Source organism: Cupressus sempervirens, chromosome 7 (assembly GCF_028749045.1).
Source record: "Cupressus sempervirens isolate cs-2001-9-10 chromosome 7, ASM2874904v1, whole genome shotgun sequence".
NCBI classification, from domain to species: domain Eukaryota; kingdom Viridiplantae; phylum Streptophyta; class Pinopsida; order Cupressales; family Cupressaceae; genus Cupressus; species Cupressus sempervirens.
Window position 1 is genome coordinate 23,872,270 of NC_143124.1, and position 16,540 is coordinate 23,888,809.

Consider the following 16,540-nt stretch of genomic DNA (forward strand, 5'->3'; position numbering starts at 1 on the left):
CGATTGAGCCATCCATTGAGGAGTTTAGTAGTATGCATGTGGTTGTATATGTGTACTCCGATGATAGTACACTTGTTACTATTGATGAGGTGAGCGATGCAGTGATAAAGTCATGTTACACTATCGATCAACAAAGTGTTGATGTTCACTTCATGGATAATCCTACGTTTGACATGGATGCAACATTGTCTTATGATAATTTGTTGTTTGAGTTTGAGGTTGATCACTTACTTGAGTGGAATGGGGCTCAATTTTCACCATCTATAAAGATTCAGTTTTGTGTTGCGACAGTTAGTAACATTCTTGTGTCTACAAATTTTGACGTGGCTACACCTATGGTTGATACAGTTGGTATAAGTGCATATGGTTCTCCTGTAGCTATGTCTCTTCAAGGGATTGTTGTTTTGAATTCCAGTCCAATTTATATTGTATGGGTGAGAACTAGGCTGAAGATATTTCTTGTGGGGGATTCTTATGGTGATAGTCTAACTCTTACATTATTAGCACAAGTTTTGAGTGCTATAGTGTAGGCTATGTTGTTAGTCCTGATGATGTTAGTGGTATGTAGTTGGTTTAGTGTTAACAGGGGTGTCACGTACTACTTCATTTGGGATCGCGGTGGAGGTTGGAGTTCACTGTTAGTGCTATTGCTTAGGGGCAAGCAATCTCGGGAAGGGAGGATTGTAATGTCCCCATTGGTTGCCAGCATCAACATTTCAGGGATTAGCCTAATATCAGATCCTCGTAGACTAATGAGGATGGTTAGAGGGTCTTCTGAGGATTGGTTCATCTCCAACATTCAGTGATTGATGGATTTGGCCTTCATTTGATGTCATTCGGACTCCGTTTGCCATACTTACTATGTATAGTAAGTCAAGGGTAATAGAGATGGAACCTTTCTATTTTTAGAAAGTGTATTTGGTCACATGAGGAATTATGAGGAGAGATTTCTATTTCAGACGGCATGGCAATCTGACAAGTATTTCAAGAGATTAAAGTTTAAGTGACTTTATTTAAATATTTTAATGTTATAAAGTTATAAAGTCACTTAAGTGACTAAAAGACGAAAATGGCTTTTAATCCCACATTGCCTAGTTGTTTGTCTTCCCTCATATCAAGGTTATAAAAGCGTGGAACTGCATTGGGATTAAAACAACGAATATATGTTATTACTCAAATCCTAAATGGTTGCTTAAATGTGACTGCGCCTTCTTGAGGATGAAACCCCTTAGGAAGTTCAGGAATCTGGACGTAGCCCCAGGATTCCTTGTGAGAACTGTATCAAGTTCTGGAAAATAGGTGGATAGTTCAATTGCTTCAAGACAGGATCTTATGATAGCAGTGGGGCATACTGAAGGAGTGGCTGCTCACTAACTTGGAGGAAACACATGATCAGGTATCACGTGAGGTGCAGAAAGGTGGAGTGGGAGGTATCAGACGTAGCCCGATTGTCCCTGTTTACACATGCGTTCTGCAGTTTAGTAGAGGAGCAGTGATTTTGTGCAGGAAGTTGGCACTTATAACACTCCAGCAGTTAAATTCCAGTAAGTGAAGGTGAAGCCGAGCTGAATAGTCATGTTTGCTGGTACTGAAGATACCGCAGAGTAGAAACAGGTACAGACCCTGCATATTGGCAGCAAGCGCCTCTCCATCTAGCTGGAGTGACACCAGTTGGGTGACCAGATTTTCATTGCTCACGTAAAATGCTGAAACGAGGACCCCACATCAGCGGCAAGTCATAAACACATAGCAACTATTAGTCTGCGGTTAACACCAGGTTCTGTCCTCTCACCTTGCTTTCACTCTATCGAAATCTGTATAACATTAAAGTTATAAATAGCTGTATGGGTATGCTGGCTAATGCAAACCCGGTCTTGGATCTTACATACGGGATGAGTTTGTCTTAAGCAATGATTGCAGATTGTGAACTCTGAATGGTTCAATACTGTCACTATTGCAATATATTTCTGTTATATCTACTGGTTTCCACCATGATGAATGTTTAAATATTAGAACAAATATGTGGTTTACCATTTCTAGTAACAAGATATACATTTCAGAACTCTTCTGTGTACTGCTGTACTGGTTTGACATATTTCAGTTGTATCTGAGCTTAAGACCTGGGTTACACGTCAACTGTTTAACAAAATTCTGCTAGTCTAAGTTTGAATAATTTGATCAGAACAAGCAGGGATTCTTACAGTGGTATTAGAGCTGGTATCTTCAGAACATATGTCCATTGAAGAGCTGGTATTAGAGCTGGTATCACAGATCCCTGACAAATTCCCATTGAACCCCCATCTTCTAAGATAAAGTAATAGTATAAGACTTGCCCTCATAGCAATATGGAGACACGCCCCCCCTCCCCCACTTTGCCTCACGTCTCGGAGACAGGAACCCACCAAGGACTTTGGCACTCCATCCCCCCATCCCTGGTGAAGCCACCAGATGCCACCACCTCCACCAAGGATGGGGGGACATCCCAGTGTTGACTATTTGCTATTCGACCATTGAAGTTCAATGTTCGATGTTCCAATTCAATGTAACGTTCAAGTATTTACTCTTTTACATCTTTGTATGTTATATTGCAATACACCTTCTCATAACTAGCATTTTAAGTATCATATGTACAGTATATAGTATATACAACCCCCCCGTCCTCTACCACCGTGACCCGTCGTCCCCCCACCGTCCCCAAATTAAGGATCCTCTATCCCCCCGTCTCAGAACTTGTCCCCCCGTTCCGCCATCCCCCAGGGCAGTGTAACTATGCTTACCCAATATAGGCTGTAGAGGAACCAAATGAGGGGGCATCATCATGAGGACCTTTGTCCCAAATGTCATTAGCATGTTCTTCAATATCTAGGTGAGGGTGGCCCATCTGATGCTAGCCATAATTTCATTTTTCTGCCTTTCATCCCCGTCACATGTAGGGTAGGTGAAGATACATGGTTATAGCCAACCACGGATAAAACTTATCCTGTCGGGAAGGAGTACAACCAGCAGAATGACTATCGGTGATAACAGACTTGGAATGTCTGAGACTGCCCCTGATGGTTTGAAGGAGCTCCCTTCTTATCCGGATGCCTGGGAAAACTATCAACGTCTAGAGTAGACCTGGTCATAGTGCACAGATATGCACTCAGTAGGAGATGAGATACTCCAGGAGTGCAAATTATGTTTCAACCTTCTGACCTTGACTCTGAAAAGTATAACATAGCATGCTGGGCGCTTGGGATTTGCAACACCAAAAAGTTCAAACTTCTTGCATAGAGGAAGGCCCTGATTTATAAGATACCATGCAAAACTAGCCTCCTTTCCAAACCAGATTCTTAATAAACAAAACTGCAGAGAAGAATTAACATTTCATATCCCACTACTCTTTTCCTTGTTGAAGTTTGTCTGAAGAAAGCCAAAGAAAATGTCTTAAGAGTATAGTAGAGAACGAGTCTCAAAATTCCACACTCAATCTTTCCAGCATTTTAATTGGTAAGTAAGAGTCTGTGAAAGAGAGTATCATGCATGTTGCATTTGTGTTTCTTTAAAGGTAAGTATTTTGATGTGAGTTGTGTGAGTTGGAATCTTGTTCCAAGTGCACCTTAGAGAAGCCAATCTCTTGTAGTTTTTGAAAACAATTATGATAATTTTAATGCTTTCCATGAAAAATAAAATAATAGCTTTAGTTCAAAGCATCTGAAGTGGTTTGAGTAGAAGTAAAAACCATAAGCAGTCATCACAGACAGTGAGTTGCATGGAAGGGATTGCTGATGATATTTTTAACTGCACATCTGGTCTTATGAAGTCCATTCCCTTGTGAAAATGCATAGGTTAGAATCTACACCTGAACAGTGAAAATGAGAAGGGACTATTTATTGGAGAAAATATTTAAGCTACCAAATTAATAGGGGGCTCGGCTTTGCAATGTTAGCAGAGGTATTTTAACAATTTTCTTGACAAATGCAGTATTACAAGTTTATTCTGCATAACAGGCAAAATTTGCCATGACAAGTGCTACATAAGCGAGACTCAAGATGCTCACGAGTTTGAATTCAAAAGCAGAAGTAATGGAGAAAATCCAACAAATGCAGTATCAGAGTCTTAATCAGGGTTTAAATAACCAATGGATTGTATCATTGTTCCAGAACAAGACTAGGCTGGAACTATCTTATATTGCACACCAAAATGGATGAGGATTTTGGGTGAGAGAATTCAGCCAGCTTCAACATCTCCGTGACCAAAAGGAGAATTTTTATTTAAATTCATCACATGGTATAGTTATATTAGGAAAGAATTGGACTGTGAATGAAACTAGGATCAAAGATTGCAATCATTCCATTAAATTCAAATAAACTCAAAATCATTTACTACCCATACAAATATTTCAAAATACCACCTAAATGGTCTTATATATTCAAGAATTACAGACCTATGTCCAGCTCTATACTCTTGGAGCTCTGTCTTAAAGTCTACCTGAACCTTTTTGGCTTTCTGAGCTATGGTCTGGTGATAAATTGTTTCCTTAATGTATTTGAAATGTATAAGCAAACTTTTGTACCTGTATTTAATTCCTTGCTGAGGACATTAATTTTGATATCTGCATAATAGCAATTTTACGATGGAAAACAAGTTACATGAGTCATACTTAAGATTCTCAACAGTTTAAATTCAAAAGCAGATGTACTGGATTAAATTCAATTGAATCAAATATATGTGACCCCATTGGACTCTTAATCAAGACTTCAAATAACGAATGGATTGTTCCAGAACAAATCTAGGCCAGGACTATCTTAAGGCAAGTTAAATGTTAAAGATTATGACTTTAGATCAGAAAACCCTACTAGCTTCAACACCTTAGTGACTAGAAACAAAATTTATATTTATATTCATCATAGAAAGGCACTATGCATGATACTGAGAACAAAGATTTTGGAAGAGCTTAGTAGCATGCAACCATTAGATTCAAAAAAACCTCAAAATTATAAACTATCAAGACAATTATCAATCAAAATACCACCTAAAGAATCTTTTTTATTTAAGAATTTTGGACCCAAGCCTAGCTCCATGCTCTTTGAGCTCTGTCTTAAAGTTTACCTTAACCTCTTTGGCCCACCAATCTATGGTCTGGTGATGAATGAGGTCGCTTAAACTCCAAGATAGCCCAGACACAAATCTTAGCTGACAAGTTATGTAGTTCTTATACAGTGATAATGTGATTATTGTACGATGAACGTGTGGAGTTAAGTGCCCTCTATCGATTAAAAAACGAGAAGAAAACCAACGGAAGAAAAAAGATACATCAAGATTATTCCAGATACACAATTTCATTGTGAAACAAAGGGCCACAAGCATGGCATGTGCTAGCAATTTGACAAGGAATTAAACAACATTTTAGAGTTTTGTTTAGCTCTAAAACAACAGCATCTAACACAAACAATACGAATTCTGCTATCTCAGAAAAGAAATTCATCAATTTCTATCTCGATTTTTCCTCCATCATCAAAAGGATCGACTTTCCTAGGTTGTTGTCTTGGTGGCAGAGGAAGTGGTGGGAGGCCTCTTCCCTTCTTCTTGTTTCTTGGCCGAGCCTGCTCATCATAGAAAATTCTAGCTTATAGGCTATTTAAGGTCAATTAAAGAAAAATAAGGTTCTGCTTTTATATTTCAAATTCTAAACAAATTTCATGTGACCTGATAATGATGTTTCTCAAAAAATCACACCACATAAAGACATTTGAAAAGATTTGTCAAACTTGTAATGAGAAGAATTCCAGTCCTAAGATTTAGGCCACATTTAGTTTTAGATAAAAGTTGACTTATATGAATACATACATTTCCAAAGGAGTGATTGAATCTCTTGCCCTTTTTTGTCCGCTTATCACCCCTACCACATTGGACTGTAACCAAATACAGCAATTATAATCAGTCCTTTTTAATCAAAATAGTAAGAAAGACACAATTATGGCAATACGCATTTCTACAGAAACAGTCGGAAGCCATTTGTACAAGCAAGGTATAATGATCAATATCAAGACTAAGGCTTCTCTTATCAAGCTTTGTACAGACATGAAAGCACTCAACGAAGACAAACAAGTCCACACTCACATGGAAAACAGCGGAATTAAAAACCCTACTCTTTAGATTTCTTATCAAGCTTTGCCCAAACATGAAAGCACTCAATGAAGGCAGTGAAAAGCCATTTCTACAAAAATAATGGAAAGTCATTTCTACAGAAATACTCGAAAGCCATTTCTACACGCTAAAGGAAAGTTATTAGTTAGAAATGCAAAGAAACATTTCTATAGAACTATGGAAAATTCATAGATTATTTATCTTACTTGAAGGGTAACATTGTACTGGAGCAGCAAAGGATACCGAGGTTCTGTTCTGCACACATCCCTTCATATGTTTCCATGGAAACGATGAGGAAGGCAACAGACAACTATGATATGCTGCCATTGTTAACGCCATAGAGATAAGCCAACAATTGTTGGCTCAGAAGCAACGAGAGAAATAGTGTGGAATTAGATGAACTATTTGTATTACCCCCGAGACGTTTGTTTATTTTTTGAAAAAGGCACACCTAATCTCTTCTATCAGCGGTTGAGAGCGAGGGAGAAAGGATGTATATATATATATATATATATATACATACACACATACATATATACATATGTATGTATGTATGTATGTATGTTTTATTTTTCTTTTCTTTTCTTTGAGGTCTACTATAAATATTATCATCTAGATAGATCGTTGTTCATGGGGTGGGTCCATCACAATAAGTGATGTTGTAAGTCCACCTTGATGGATGCTTGATTCATGAGGTGTCTAATAGTGTACCACCTTCTACAAAAAATAAGGCACAATAAAAATGCATCATCCCTTCACTTCCTTTAGACCAATAATATTTACTACACATCCCTTTGTTATTACCCCATTGTGCCCAACATCCAACACAAAGTCCATTACTTGTGCTTCATTTCATCACACATCACACCCACTTTCCCTCTCTTCTTTCATGTATATTTTGTAGTGTTTAAGAAGCATAGACTCCAAAAGGTGTTCGTCCAAGTTCACTTAAGTAACACTTCTCACAATAGAAGATGTTCAACTTCATTACAATATTGTCATATTTGCAAGCACTTGTTTGATATGCTCACAAACTTAGCTTCGACTTCTTCTTGATGTCACTGTCTACCTATGTATGTATGCATGTATCACTAATAATTTTGTTACAAAAGAGAAGGCATAAAAAAAACAACATTAGTTTATGTACCCCAATGATAAAATAAGAAATTGTTGCCCTTTAAAATATAAGACTTGTCAAAGATTGGTTATAAGGTGGTGTCCAAGATTATATTGAGATGCTTCTCATATTTATGTAGTTTAAAGTATCATTTATAGTGCTCAAAAGTGTGAGTGGACATAGAATACTCATATCATAATGTTACAAGGCTTGCATGGCATCTACCTAAAATGGTCTTAACCTATCTTTACAATTCTTAGATGAGTACAAACTTATAATGACATTAACATAGTTCTATAGTGCTTGAAAGACCATGGACTCGTAATGGTCTCCTCAACAATCTAGAACACTATAATTTCACCCTTGTAGAGTAGTCAACAAGACTTGTCTTGGTTCAAGTTTAAGAATAATAATCATAATAGTCATAATAATTCTCATTGTAAGCACGAATCCACATGATCAAAATAGTCATAATAATTCTCATTGTAAGCACTAATCCACATGATCAAAATAGTCATAATAATTCTCATTGTAAGGACGAATCCACATGATCAAAATCATTACATATCAAGCAATAGTATGACCACATTAAGGTATAAAAGATAAAATTGATATCAATTAACAAGATATCTTGGTAGGTCAAGAGATGGAAAATAACTAATCTTCAAAAATATAATTATCAATGATTCATCACAACATTAATAAAGGTGTTGTATCTTATCTTAGCAATGTTTGCTTGCAATAATAACATTATCTCTAGTTTTTTCTTTCAAACTATGTAATGAAATTGTCCAAAAAGGCATATGCTCAAAAAGTGGATCTAATGATGGATAAGAGGAAAAAAAAAAAGTCTAAAGTGATGATCAATTGAATGGATCTTATATTTATAAATATCTTTGCACATCAAGGAGATGACATATTTTCATGCTTGATTAGATGCCCCATTTTTTATTGTCCATCTTTATAAAATACCAATTAGTTTTAAAAAAATTCTAAGTATTGTCATTAAGGATGGTTAGAATTTAGTTGTTTGATTGATAATATCAATCAATATTGGCACTGGTTTGTGTAATCATCATTACCACTTATTTTATTTGTGTCTCTTCATAAAATAATCTAGTTAGAATCAAGAATGCAAATGATATTGATTAACACAATCTCTAACTTTATATTATGCTTAACAAATTCCTTTCTTCATTATTCTTCATCAATGTTCATGACTAATCTTCTAACTAGGCATCTTGTTCTTGAATTGGCATTACTTAACAATACGAGTTTTTGTCTTCAGTAATCAATGTCAAAACCTTTCATTGATTGTGTCTTGGTTAATCCACCTATTCTACCTAGCATTGATAATGTGTTATCTTTGTCAATGTATGTATCTTATTTGTGGACTTCCCATTGTTGGTTATATATCCCATAGTGATGATGAGATGATTCTCAATCAAGCTATCTACTATTCTCATGTCACAATGATGATACTTAATGGATTAACTTATGATCACTTGATGCTTGATCTTCTCTTAACTCTTTATTGTATATTGATAACATATCTTCCATTAGAACTAAGATGCAAAGATAATTTTGTTTTTTGTAAATGGTTTCTTAATATACTTCCTTCATTGAATGTATGTGATTGGAGGTGTGCCATTTTCTTCTTTCAATCATCTTCTACCTTGAAGATTTGTAAATATGGCTTTATTGACATTGAATCTATAATTCATTAAGCTTTAGTTATCACTTATATGTATTCTCCACATAAGATTGAATATCTCAACCCAATTCCCATTTTCATGAAGGTGATCTTCTTACTTGGTAGAAGAGAAGTATGATGAAATGAACATGCTACTTACTATATTTATTTGAGATTATGATTGTTGCAATGATGTTGTTGATAGAGACATCAATCATCTTGGATTTTGACTTATCTCTATTTTTCATAATGCTCCTAAGGGAAAAGTATCTCAATATTTATATTTTACACATTTTTTTGGGTACTTTATTGCTAAAAATACCTACTTTCTCCATACATTTAATCACCTCTAACTATTTTTAGGTGCTCAATGTCTATCACTCCTTGATGACACAAGTATTGTATTGTTGTATATCATTAGTAAAAGATGGAAACATCGTAGTGATATCCTATTTGTGTTTGATTTTCAAATATAAACAATAAGACACAACCTTTGAAAACCATAACTCCTTACATTTATATTTTTATAGATATTTTGTTTAATACTGGCTAACAAGCTTTTTGTTTCATTTTTGGTCTCTAAATATTTTTATATTGCTTTATTTTCTCAAGCCCCAGAAAACAAAAGGGTGAATTTATTTCCATAAACCTAAAATTAAAAGATGAGAATTTAAGAATTATTATATTTCATCTTACAAAAAAATCATTTAGAGATCTAGCAAAAATCCAAACAAAAAGATGAATTTTTAACACTTCAAAACAAAATCTAAAGCAAGCACAATGAAACAAAATATTTTTAATTGTAATACCTCTCTAACTATAACATAATCTAGTTGGTATTTCAACCTTGAGTTTAGGGTAGTGTTAATTGGGGGAGACGCTGGTAGCCAAGAGTTGGCAAGATAACCAAGAGGATAGGTTGTTAGTGTCTTTATGAATAAGACATGTCTTTTATAAGTTTGTAAACTTCACTTGTAGGCCAATTGGATGCAAGTACTTATTCTTGTGATAATAAAGAGGACATGATATCCACTTTCTAGTGTTATTGTAGTTGTGCATTATGATCTTTATTGTGTTGACTCTAGCTAGAAGGTTGGACATCTCCTTTGGGGAAACGTTTTAACCTTGACTACATTAGATGGTATCAAAGTTGGTTATGCACATCATGGAAATCTTTATGATAGAATGTTAATTAGGTCAAAATCCTAAGATTGTGAACCCTAGAGATCTTGGTTGTGGGGTGGCAGATTGTGGATCTAACCTACCATTACAGAGGGTTGCACAAGGGACCACAAGAGGAATTGCTAGACCAATTGGTGATCTAGTTGGAGGTATATTGCAAGAGTGTTTGTATATTATAAGACCTAGATTAGGGAAATCAATATTTGGGCAATCATATCGCCGATGTTAAGGTAATTACACTTGAGAATTGGAAAGATGACTCCTAGAAGAATGAACCCTAGAAGGCTAGAGAAGATGGTGGAGCAATTTAGGAGTGAAATGAGGATAGATATTGGTAATTTTTTGATTGGCATTAGGAGGAATATTGATACTAAAGATGAATTTGAAGAAGTTGTTAAGAGGAATCATGTTAGTCATTTTTTACATTCATTTAGTACATCAATTCTTGTTAGAAGACTAGACCTTGTTAAAGGCCTCACCTATGTTAGGAGTTGTATTACAAAAGGATCACACTATTCATACAATGATATATAATCTATGTAAGAGATATAGATACTATACCAAAACCAACTTTCCTAATATCTTCAATATCTAATAAGTCATTTTGTGCTTCTCACATATGATCATGACTCCATATCAACTAATTGTACCTTATCATCACATCATCAATATCTCATCATACATAAATATTGCATATCATAATTGTAGCATAGTATATCTTTGCATATCCAAAATGCCTTCGTATATACCCTTTAGATTTCTTATCTCGATTTAGCCTAATAGAAAAAATGTGTAAACACTTAACCAAAACTTATTATCACAATATGTTAACTAAGGATTAACATATAGGATGTCATCTCTATATTTCCAAGGAATTGAATTGTTAGGATAATTCAATTCCTTAGCTAAATGATTATTTCTTTACGATATACTCTGACTTTGCAATTGAAAATTGTCTTCATGCTTTCCAACCAAGACTCATGCTAACTATTATACTAATACCAAAAAACACAAATATATCATCTATAGACTCTATTTTTTACATACTTGCCAACTTGCAAACACTAAGTTTAAGGGTCATGTTTCCTTGTGGTGGAAGGAGTTGCAAAAGGATAGAGAACATAATGGTGAACCTAAGATCACTACGTTTATATATAGTAAGGCCAAGTTCATACTAGAGGATTATGAGTTGGAATTGTTCAAGAAGGAACAAAATCTAAAGAAAAAGGATTTCAATGTAAAGGAACATACATAAGCATTCTACAAGATGACACTTAGATTTGGACATCAAGATTCATCTAAGGAGAAGGTGACTAGGTACATTAATGGCTTGAAAATTAACATCCAAGATGAGTTAAGCATGTCGAGGATAAATAAAATAGAGGATTCTTAATAGTATGCACTAAAGTTAAAAGATAATTTGAAGAGGAAACAAAGCAACCCTAGGGGAAGGGACAAGCAAGTTTGTGACAAGAACAAGTAGAAGCAAGTGATTGAAGAAGGACTTGATCATAGGATTCCTACAAGATGTAGTGTCATTAGAGAGTTCAAAGGTACTAGCTTTAATTATGGTGGAATATGACACAAATATTTCTAATTTGTTTAGAGGGGTATAGTAGGAACATGAGTAAGTAGGTTCTTGTGGCACATAAGGAGAAAGTTGAAGATGAATCTTTTGAAGGAAGGGTTGCACTTGAGATGAGAGAATATATGTTGTTTAGGGGAGCTATGTTGAGAAAGAATAAATTTGAACTATTTCAAAAGAGAATTTGTTTAGAACCATTTGCAAATTGAGTGGTAAAAGTTATAAGTTTAGTATGGATAGTGGTACCACTCATAGCCTCATATCAAAGGAAATGGTATATAATTTTGGGCTTAGAAGACTTATACACCCTTATCCTTATGGGACAAGTTGGTTTTAGGATGATCATGTGGTGGAGGTTAGAGAGTAGTATTGGATAAGGTTTGATATTGAACCTTACAAGCATAAGGTATTATGTGGTGTGGTTAACATCAGTGCTTGTCATATTTTTTAGGTAGACCTTGGTAAAGTAATTTAGGAGCTATGCATGATTGCATGAGGAATATAGGATCTATTGTAAAGTATGAAAATAAGTTCACTTTATTTCCTTTGAAAGAGGAAGGAGGAAGTGTTAAGAACTCAAGTATGATGAAGATTTACACCTTAAGAGATCATAAATTATTGTAGGTCTGAGGGCGAGAGATGTAAAATAGGTGGTTGATGTTGTATAATTGAAGAAAGATATAAAGATTGGATCTAAATATGAGAAGTTGGTAAGGATTGATGGCAAAAAGGTGATGTTGGAGATAAAAAAGCACACAATGACTAGTAATTTGTTGAGAACTAAAGCTGAAGGTAAGCTACATCATCACAGAAAGGTTTGTGGAATTAGTAGCATAGTATTACTTGATGAAGGTATATTACTAGGTTTGAGAGGTATGGATACAACAAACAATACGATTAGTCATTTATACACTATAATTATTGCAGACAAAGGCAATATTAATGAGCATGAGGTTTATGTTGTGAATCCTATCAGATGTTTATAAGTTCCTCTTATGGAAAATCTTATGTTCACTTGGTGTGTCTTACATAGAAGCATCCTTGGGCTATAAGAAATATTGTATCAACCAATAACATTTTCTGTTCATGGTTTCCTATTCTCTTTAGTTTTTTGGTAAGATTGTTAATTGTTATTTTTAATGCCTGCATAATTGGGGGTTTGTTCTAGAAATCGTAGAGATTGTATATTTATTATCACGGTTCTATTTGTTCTTTTTAGGTGAATTTATCTTAATATTTGTATGATTCTATATTATTCTAGTGACTAGGTCAGAAAATTTTGATTTTTTATGGCATTTCACAATCTACAATGGTCAATAACACATTGTTTGAGGCAGAGGATGATGGCAAGCAGGAGCGGGGAGAGTAGTGTGAAGTTTTCGTGCGGGAATCTAAATTTGCAATCATCTATACCAAGTGAGCATTATGGAGATTCCCCTATCGAATCTAGGGATGTTGAATCTAGGGATGCTAATGATGGTAGGTTTTTAGAGGACTCAAGAGTGGGGCCTAAGTAGATTTTAAAATGGTCCAATTTCTTTGGGGTATGACATATTGGAAAGTCTACTTTCCTGCCGGTTAGAGATATTTCTGCGAGGGATAAAGGAAAGTTCTCAATCGAAATCCCTGATCAGATTATTGATAAAAATATTTCTTGTATGGACATGACTTTGGTTGGGCGTTTCATTAGAGCTAGACCGAATATTGAAGATGTGCAAGCTTTTGTTCGCAAAAAATGGTGTTTGAAGGGCCAAGTTGACATTTCAGTGATGGCTAAAAGATGTCTTTCCTTTTGTTTTTCTTGTGAGGAGGATAAGCAGGATATCCTCTGCAACAGTTCTTGGGTTATGGGAAGGCATACCCTACTGTTACAGAAATGGACCCCCAACCTTTACTCTATGGATGATTCTGCTATTCAAGCCCCTGTTTGGGTGAGACTACGTGGCCTCCCTCTTGAGTTTTGGGTGGAAGATGTGTTCAAGGGCATTGCTAATACTTTTGGGGAACTCCTCCCTTTAGATCATGTGACTATTTCTAGGAGACAAATGAAATTTTCCAGATTCTGTGTTGGGGTTTCACGTGGTGTGGATCTTCTCGAATCTATCTCTTTGAAATCTAAACTTGGTATTTGGGACCAAAGGATTGCGTATGAATCTATCCCTTTTGCATGCTTCCACTGTAAGAAAGCTAGTCATTGGGCTAAGAAATGTCCTTCTCTGAAAGGAAAGGCTAAGAAGATCAAGAAAATGTGGGTGAAGAAAGATCTCTCTAAGGGTACAGGGACATATTTAGATGAGTCTGTTTCCCCAAAAGATTAGTCTAAGTGTTTTGATGGTGGTGTAGTGGGTAGTGTGACTAAGGGTGTGGAGGTTCCTATTAAGATTGGTGCTCATCCTCAAGTTCCTTCAGTCAACTCACACTGTGATGTGGGGGCTACCCATCTTGGCTTGGTTTGACCTTTGCTGAAGGAGACTAGTTTGATGCTTCTACCCAAGTCCTTTTAGAGATTCTTAATAGTGACAGTTTGCAGATGAATCAAGATGATATCTTGACTAAGAAGGTTAGGGATTCTGCGAAAGATGGAACCCAAAAGGAGACAAGTGTGCCTTTTGTACATAAAGTCTGGGAACCCGTGATAAAGGATGGTAACTTTGTTAGTGGTGAAGTTGAGGACCTTCTAACTATCTCTCATGTTGAGGAAGTAGTGTGGGAAGAGGATAGTTCTAATGCCAATTGGACTACGGTTGGTAAACAGTCTAAAGGAAGGAAGGAAGGTAGTAAAAAAGATGAGGACTCTACTCCAGTGAAAAATAATAAGAAAGGATCCAAAGAAAATTCCAAAAATGGGGAGTCGAAACCTTTTAAGGGTAAACATGGAAGTTCTTTCTCTAAGAATGTGGATCTACTTTCAAGAATGGTGATGTTGGGTCTTCTCCATCATCAATTGGAAGACCATCCAATTCGCAGAAAAGAATAGTTGAGGCTAATAGAAGCATTGTTGATGGTAGACAAAGAACCATCCTTGAATAATAAAAAAAATCATAAATTATGAAGATAATTTCTTGGAACATCCGAGGATTAAATAACCCTCATAAACATGACATTTTGAAAAATATGTTTAGGGATAACAGGCTGGACATTTTTGTTATTCAAGAAACTAAGATGCTGAAGGATAAGGTGGAATGCCTTTCTATTTTTAAGGGAGGAAAGATTATTGGTAATGATTTTGAAGGAGCATCAGGTGGTATGGCGGTTTTTTGGATTAATAAATGGATTTAGGGGGAACTCATTTCTCAAAGCAGAAATATGACAAATGTTCGATAATTTAATTCAAAAGACAATTTTAGTTTGGCTCTTACTAATGTTTATGCCCCCAACTCCAAATGGGGGAGGAAGGCATTGTGGGAAGAAATTTCTAATCAGAGAAAGCTCTTTGTTGAGGATAATTGGTTGGTGATGGGGGACTTCAATATCCCTTTAAAGGACTAAAAAATGGGGAGGTAGTTAGACCAATTTGGATAATAGATTAGATCTAATGAGATTTATTGATCTTCATATTCTCCATGATCTTGATTTATGTGGGATTTTTTGGATTAATAAATGGATTTAGGGGGAACTCGTTTCTCAAAGCAGAAATATGACAAATGTTCGATAATTTAATTCAAAAGACAATTTTAGTTGGGCTCTTACTAATGTTTATGCCCCCAACTCCAAATGGGCGAGGAAGGCATTGTGGGAAGAAATTTCTAATTAGAGAAAGCTCTTTGTTGAGGATAATTGGTTGATGATGGGGGACTTCAATACCCCTTTAAAGGACTCTGAAAAATGGGGAGGTAGTTAGACCAATTTGGATAATAGATTAGATCTAATGAACTTTATTGATCTTCATCTTCTCCATGATCTTGATTTATGTGGGATTGAGTATACATGGACAAATAGAAGAGCTGGAAAGGGTCTTATTCAAGTTAGGTTGGATCATGCTCTTATTAGTAATGATTGGTTTTTGAATTATAAATGTGCACTTAATGCTCAAGTTAGTGTGGGATCTGATCATTACCCTATTTTTCATGTTGCTGATAAAATTAATTTTCATAAGAATTTTCCCTTCAGATTTGAAAAAATGTGGACTCTTCATCCAAATTTGGAGAGCCTCATTAAGGAGTGGTGGGATATTAAAGTGGAAGGTACAATAATGTTTAGAGTGGCTACCAAATTGAAAAATGTTAAGAAGAATATTAAGATATGGAATAAACATACCTTTGGCAACATTTTTGAGAATGAAAAAAAGATTTTGGAGGAACTTAAAGATATTCAAGATAGGATTCAAACTAATGGTTATGAGGTGGTCTCAAGGGAAGAAGAAAGCAGCAAACTGGTTGAACTTCAGGATCTTACTACCAAGGAGGAGATGTTTTGGAGACAACGTTCTAGAAAGGTCTTTTTGAAGGAAGGAGATCATAACACCAAGTTCTTTCATTTGACTAACTTAAAGAATAGGATGACTAACATAATTTCTAGACTTAATACGGATGAAGGTTTGACTAATAATGAAGAAATTATCAAAAGGGAGGCTATGGAGTTCTTTCATAGATTGCTTCAAGGTGACCTTGATTTGAATTTGGATAAGCAGAATATGTTCCTAGAGTGCATTCCTTCTTGTATTTCTAAGGCCCAAAATTTGTCCCTTACTTCTGTTCCTTCTTCGAATGAGATTTCTAAGGTTGTTTTCTCTTTCGAAGGTGACAAAGCCCCTGGTCCTGATGGGTTTCCTCTTTTGTTCTTTCATAAATATTGGAATATCATTGGTGCTAATGTTTGTAATGGTGTGAAGGAA

General features: G+C 35.5%; 2 protein-coding genes across 2 annotated transcripts; one reads left to right on the forward strand and one right to left on the reverse strand.

The window, feature by feature from the left end:
• Positions 1-4,995: 4,995 nt before the first annotated feature.
• On the reverse strand, positions 4,996-6,602 carry LOC149545243 (small ribosomal subunit protein bTHXc-like). The gene is made up of 3 exons (XM_089790606.1): positions 6,336-6,602; positions 5,830-5,894; positions 4,996-5,585 (listed from the first exon to the last, which is right to left on the reverse strand). The coding sequence occupies exons 1-3, from the start codon at positions 6,466-6,468 to the stop codon at positions 5,451-5,453; spliced, it is 333 nt and encodes a 110-aa protein (XP_089646732.1). The 5' UTR covers positions 6,469-6,602; the 3' UTR covers positions 4,996-5,450.
• A 6,768-nt stretch (positions 6,603-13,370) lies between these two features.
• Positions 13,371-14,024, forward strand: LOC149545244 (uncharacterized). Its single transcript, XM_089793722.1, has one exon. The coding sequence runs from the start codon at positions 13,371-13,373 to the stop codon at positions 14,022-14,024; it is 654 nt and encodes a 217-aa protein (XP_089649848.1).
• The last annotated feature ends 2,516 nt before the right edge of the window (positions 14,025-16,540 follow it).

What these genes read in the sequence shown, in the direction of transcription:
- LOC149545244 (XM_089793722.1), top strand. Translation starts at nt 13,371, where the DNA reads ATGACTTTGGTTGGGCGTTTCATTAGAGCTAGACCGAATATTGAAGAT.
- LOC149545243 (XM_089790606.1), bottom strand. Translation starts at nt 6,468, where the DNA reads ATGGCGTTAACAATGGCAGCATATCATAGTTGTCTGTTGCCTTCCTCA. An exon ending in AGTACAATGTTACCCTTCAA is followed by an intron (nt 5,895 to 6,335) that starts GTAAGATAAATA and finishes ATTTGGTTACAG; the next exon opens with TCCAATGTGGTAGGGGTGAT. An exon ending in TCAATCACTCCTTTGGAAAT is followed by an intron (nt 5,586 to 5,829) that starts GTATGTATTCAT and finishes TATGATGAGCAG; the next exon opens with GCTCGGCCAAGAAACAAGAA.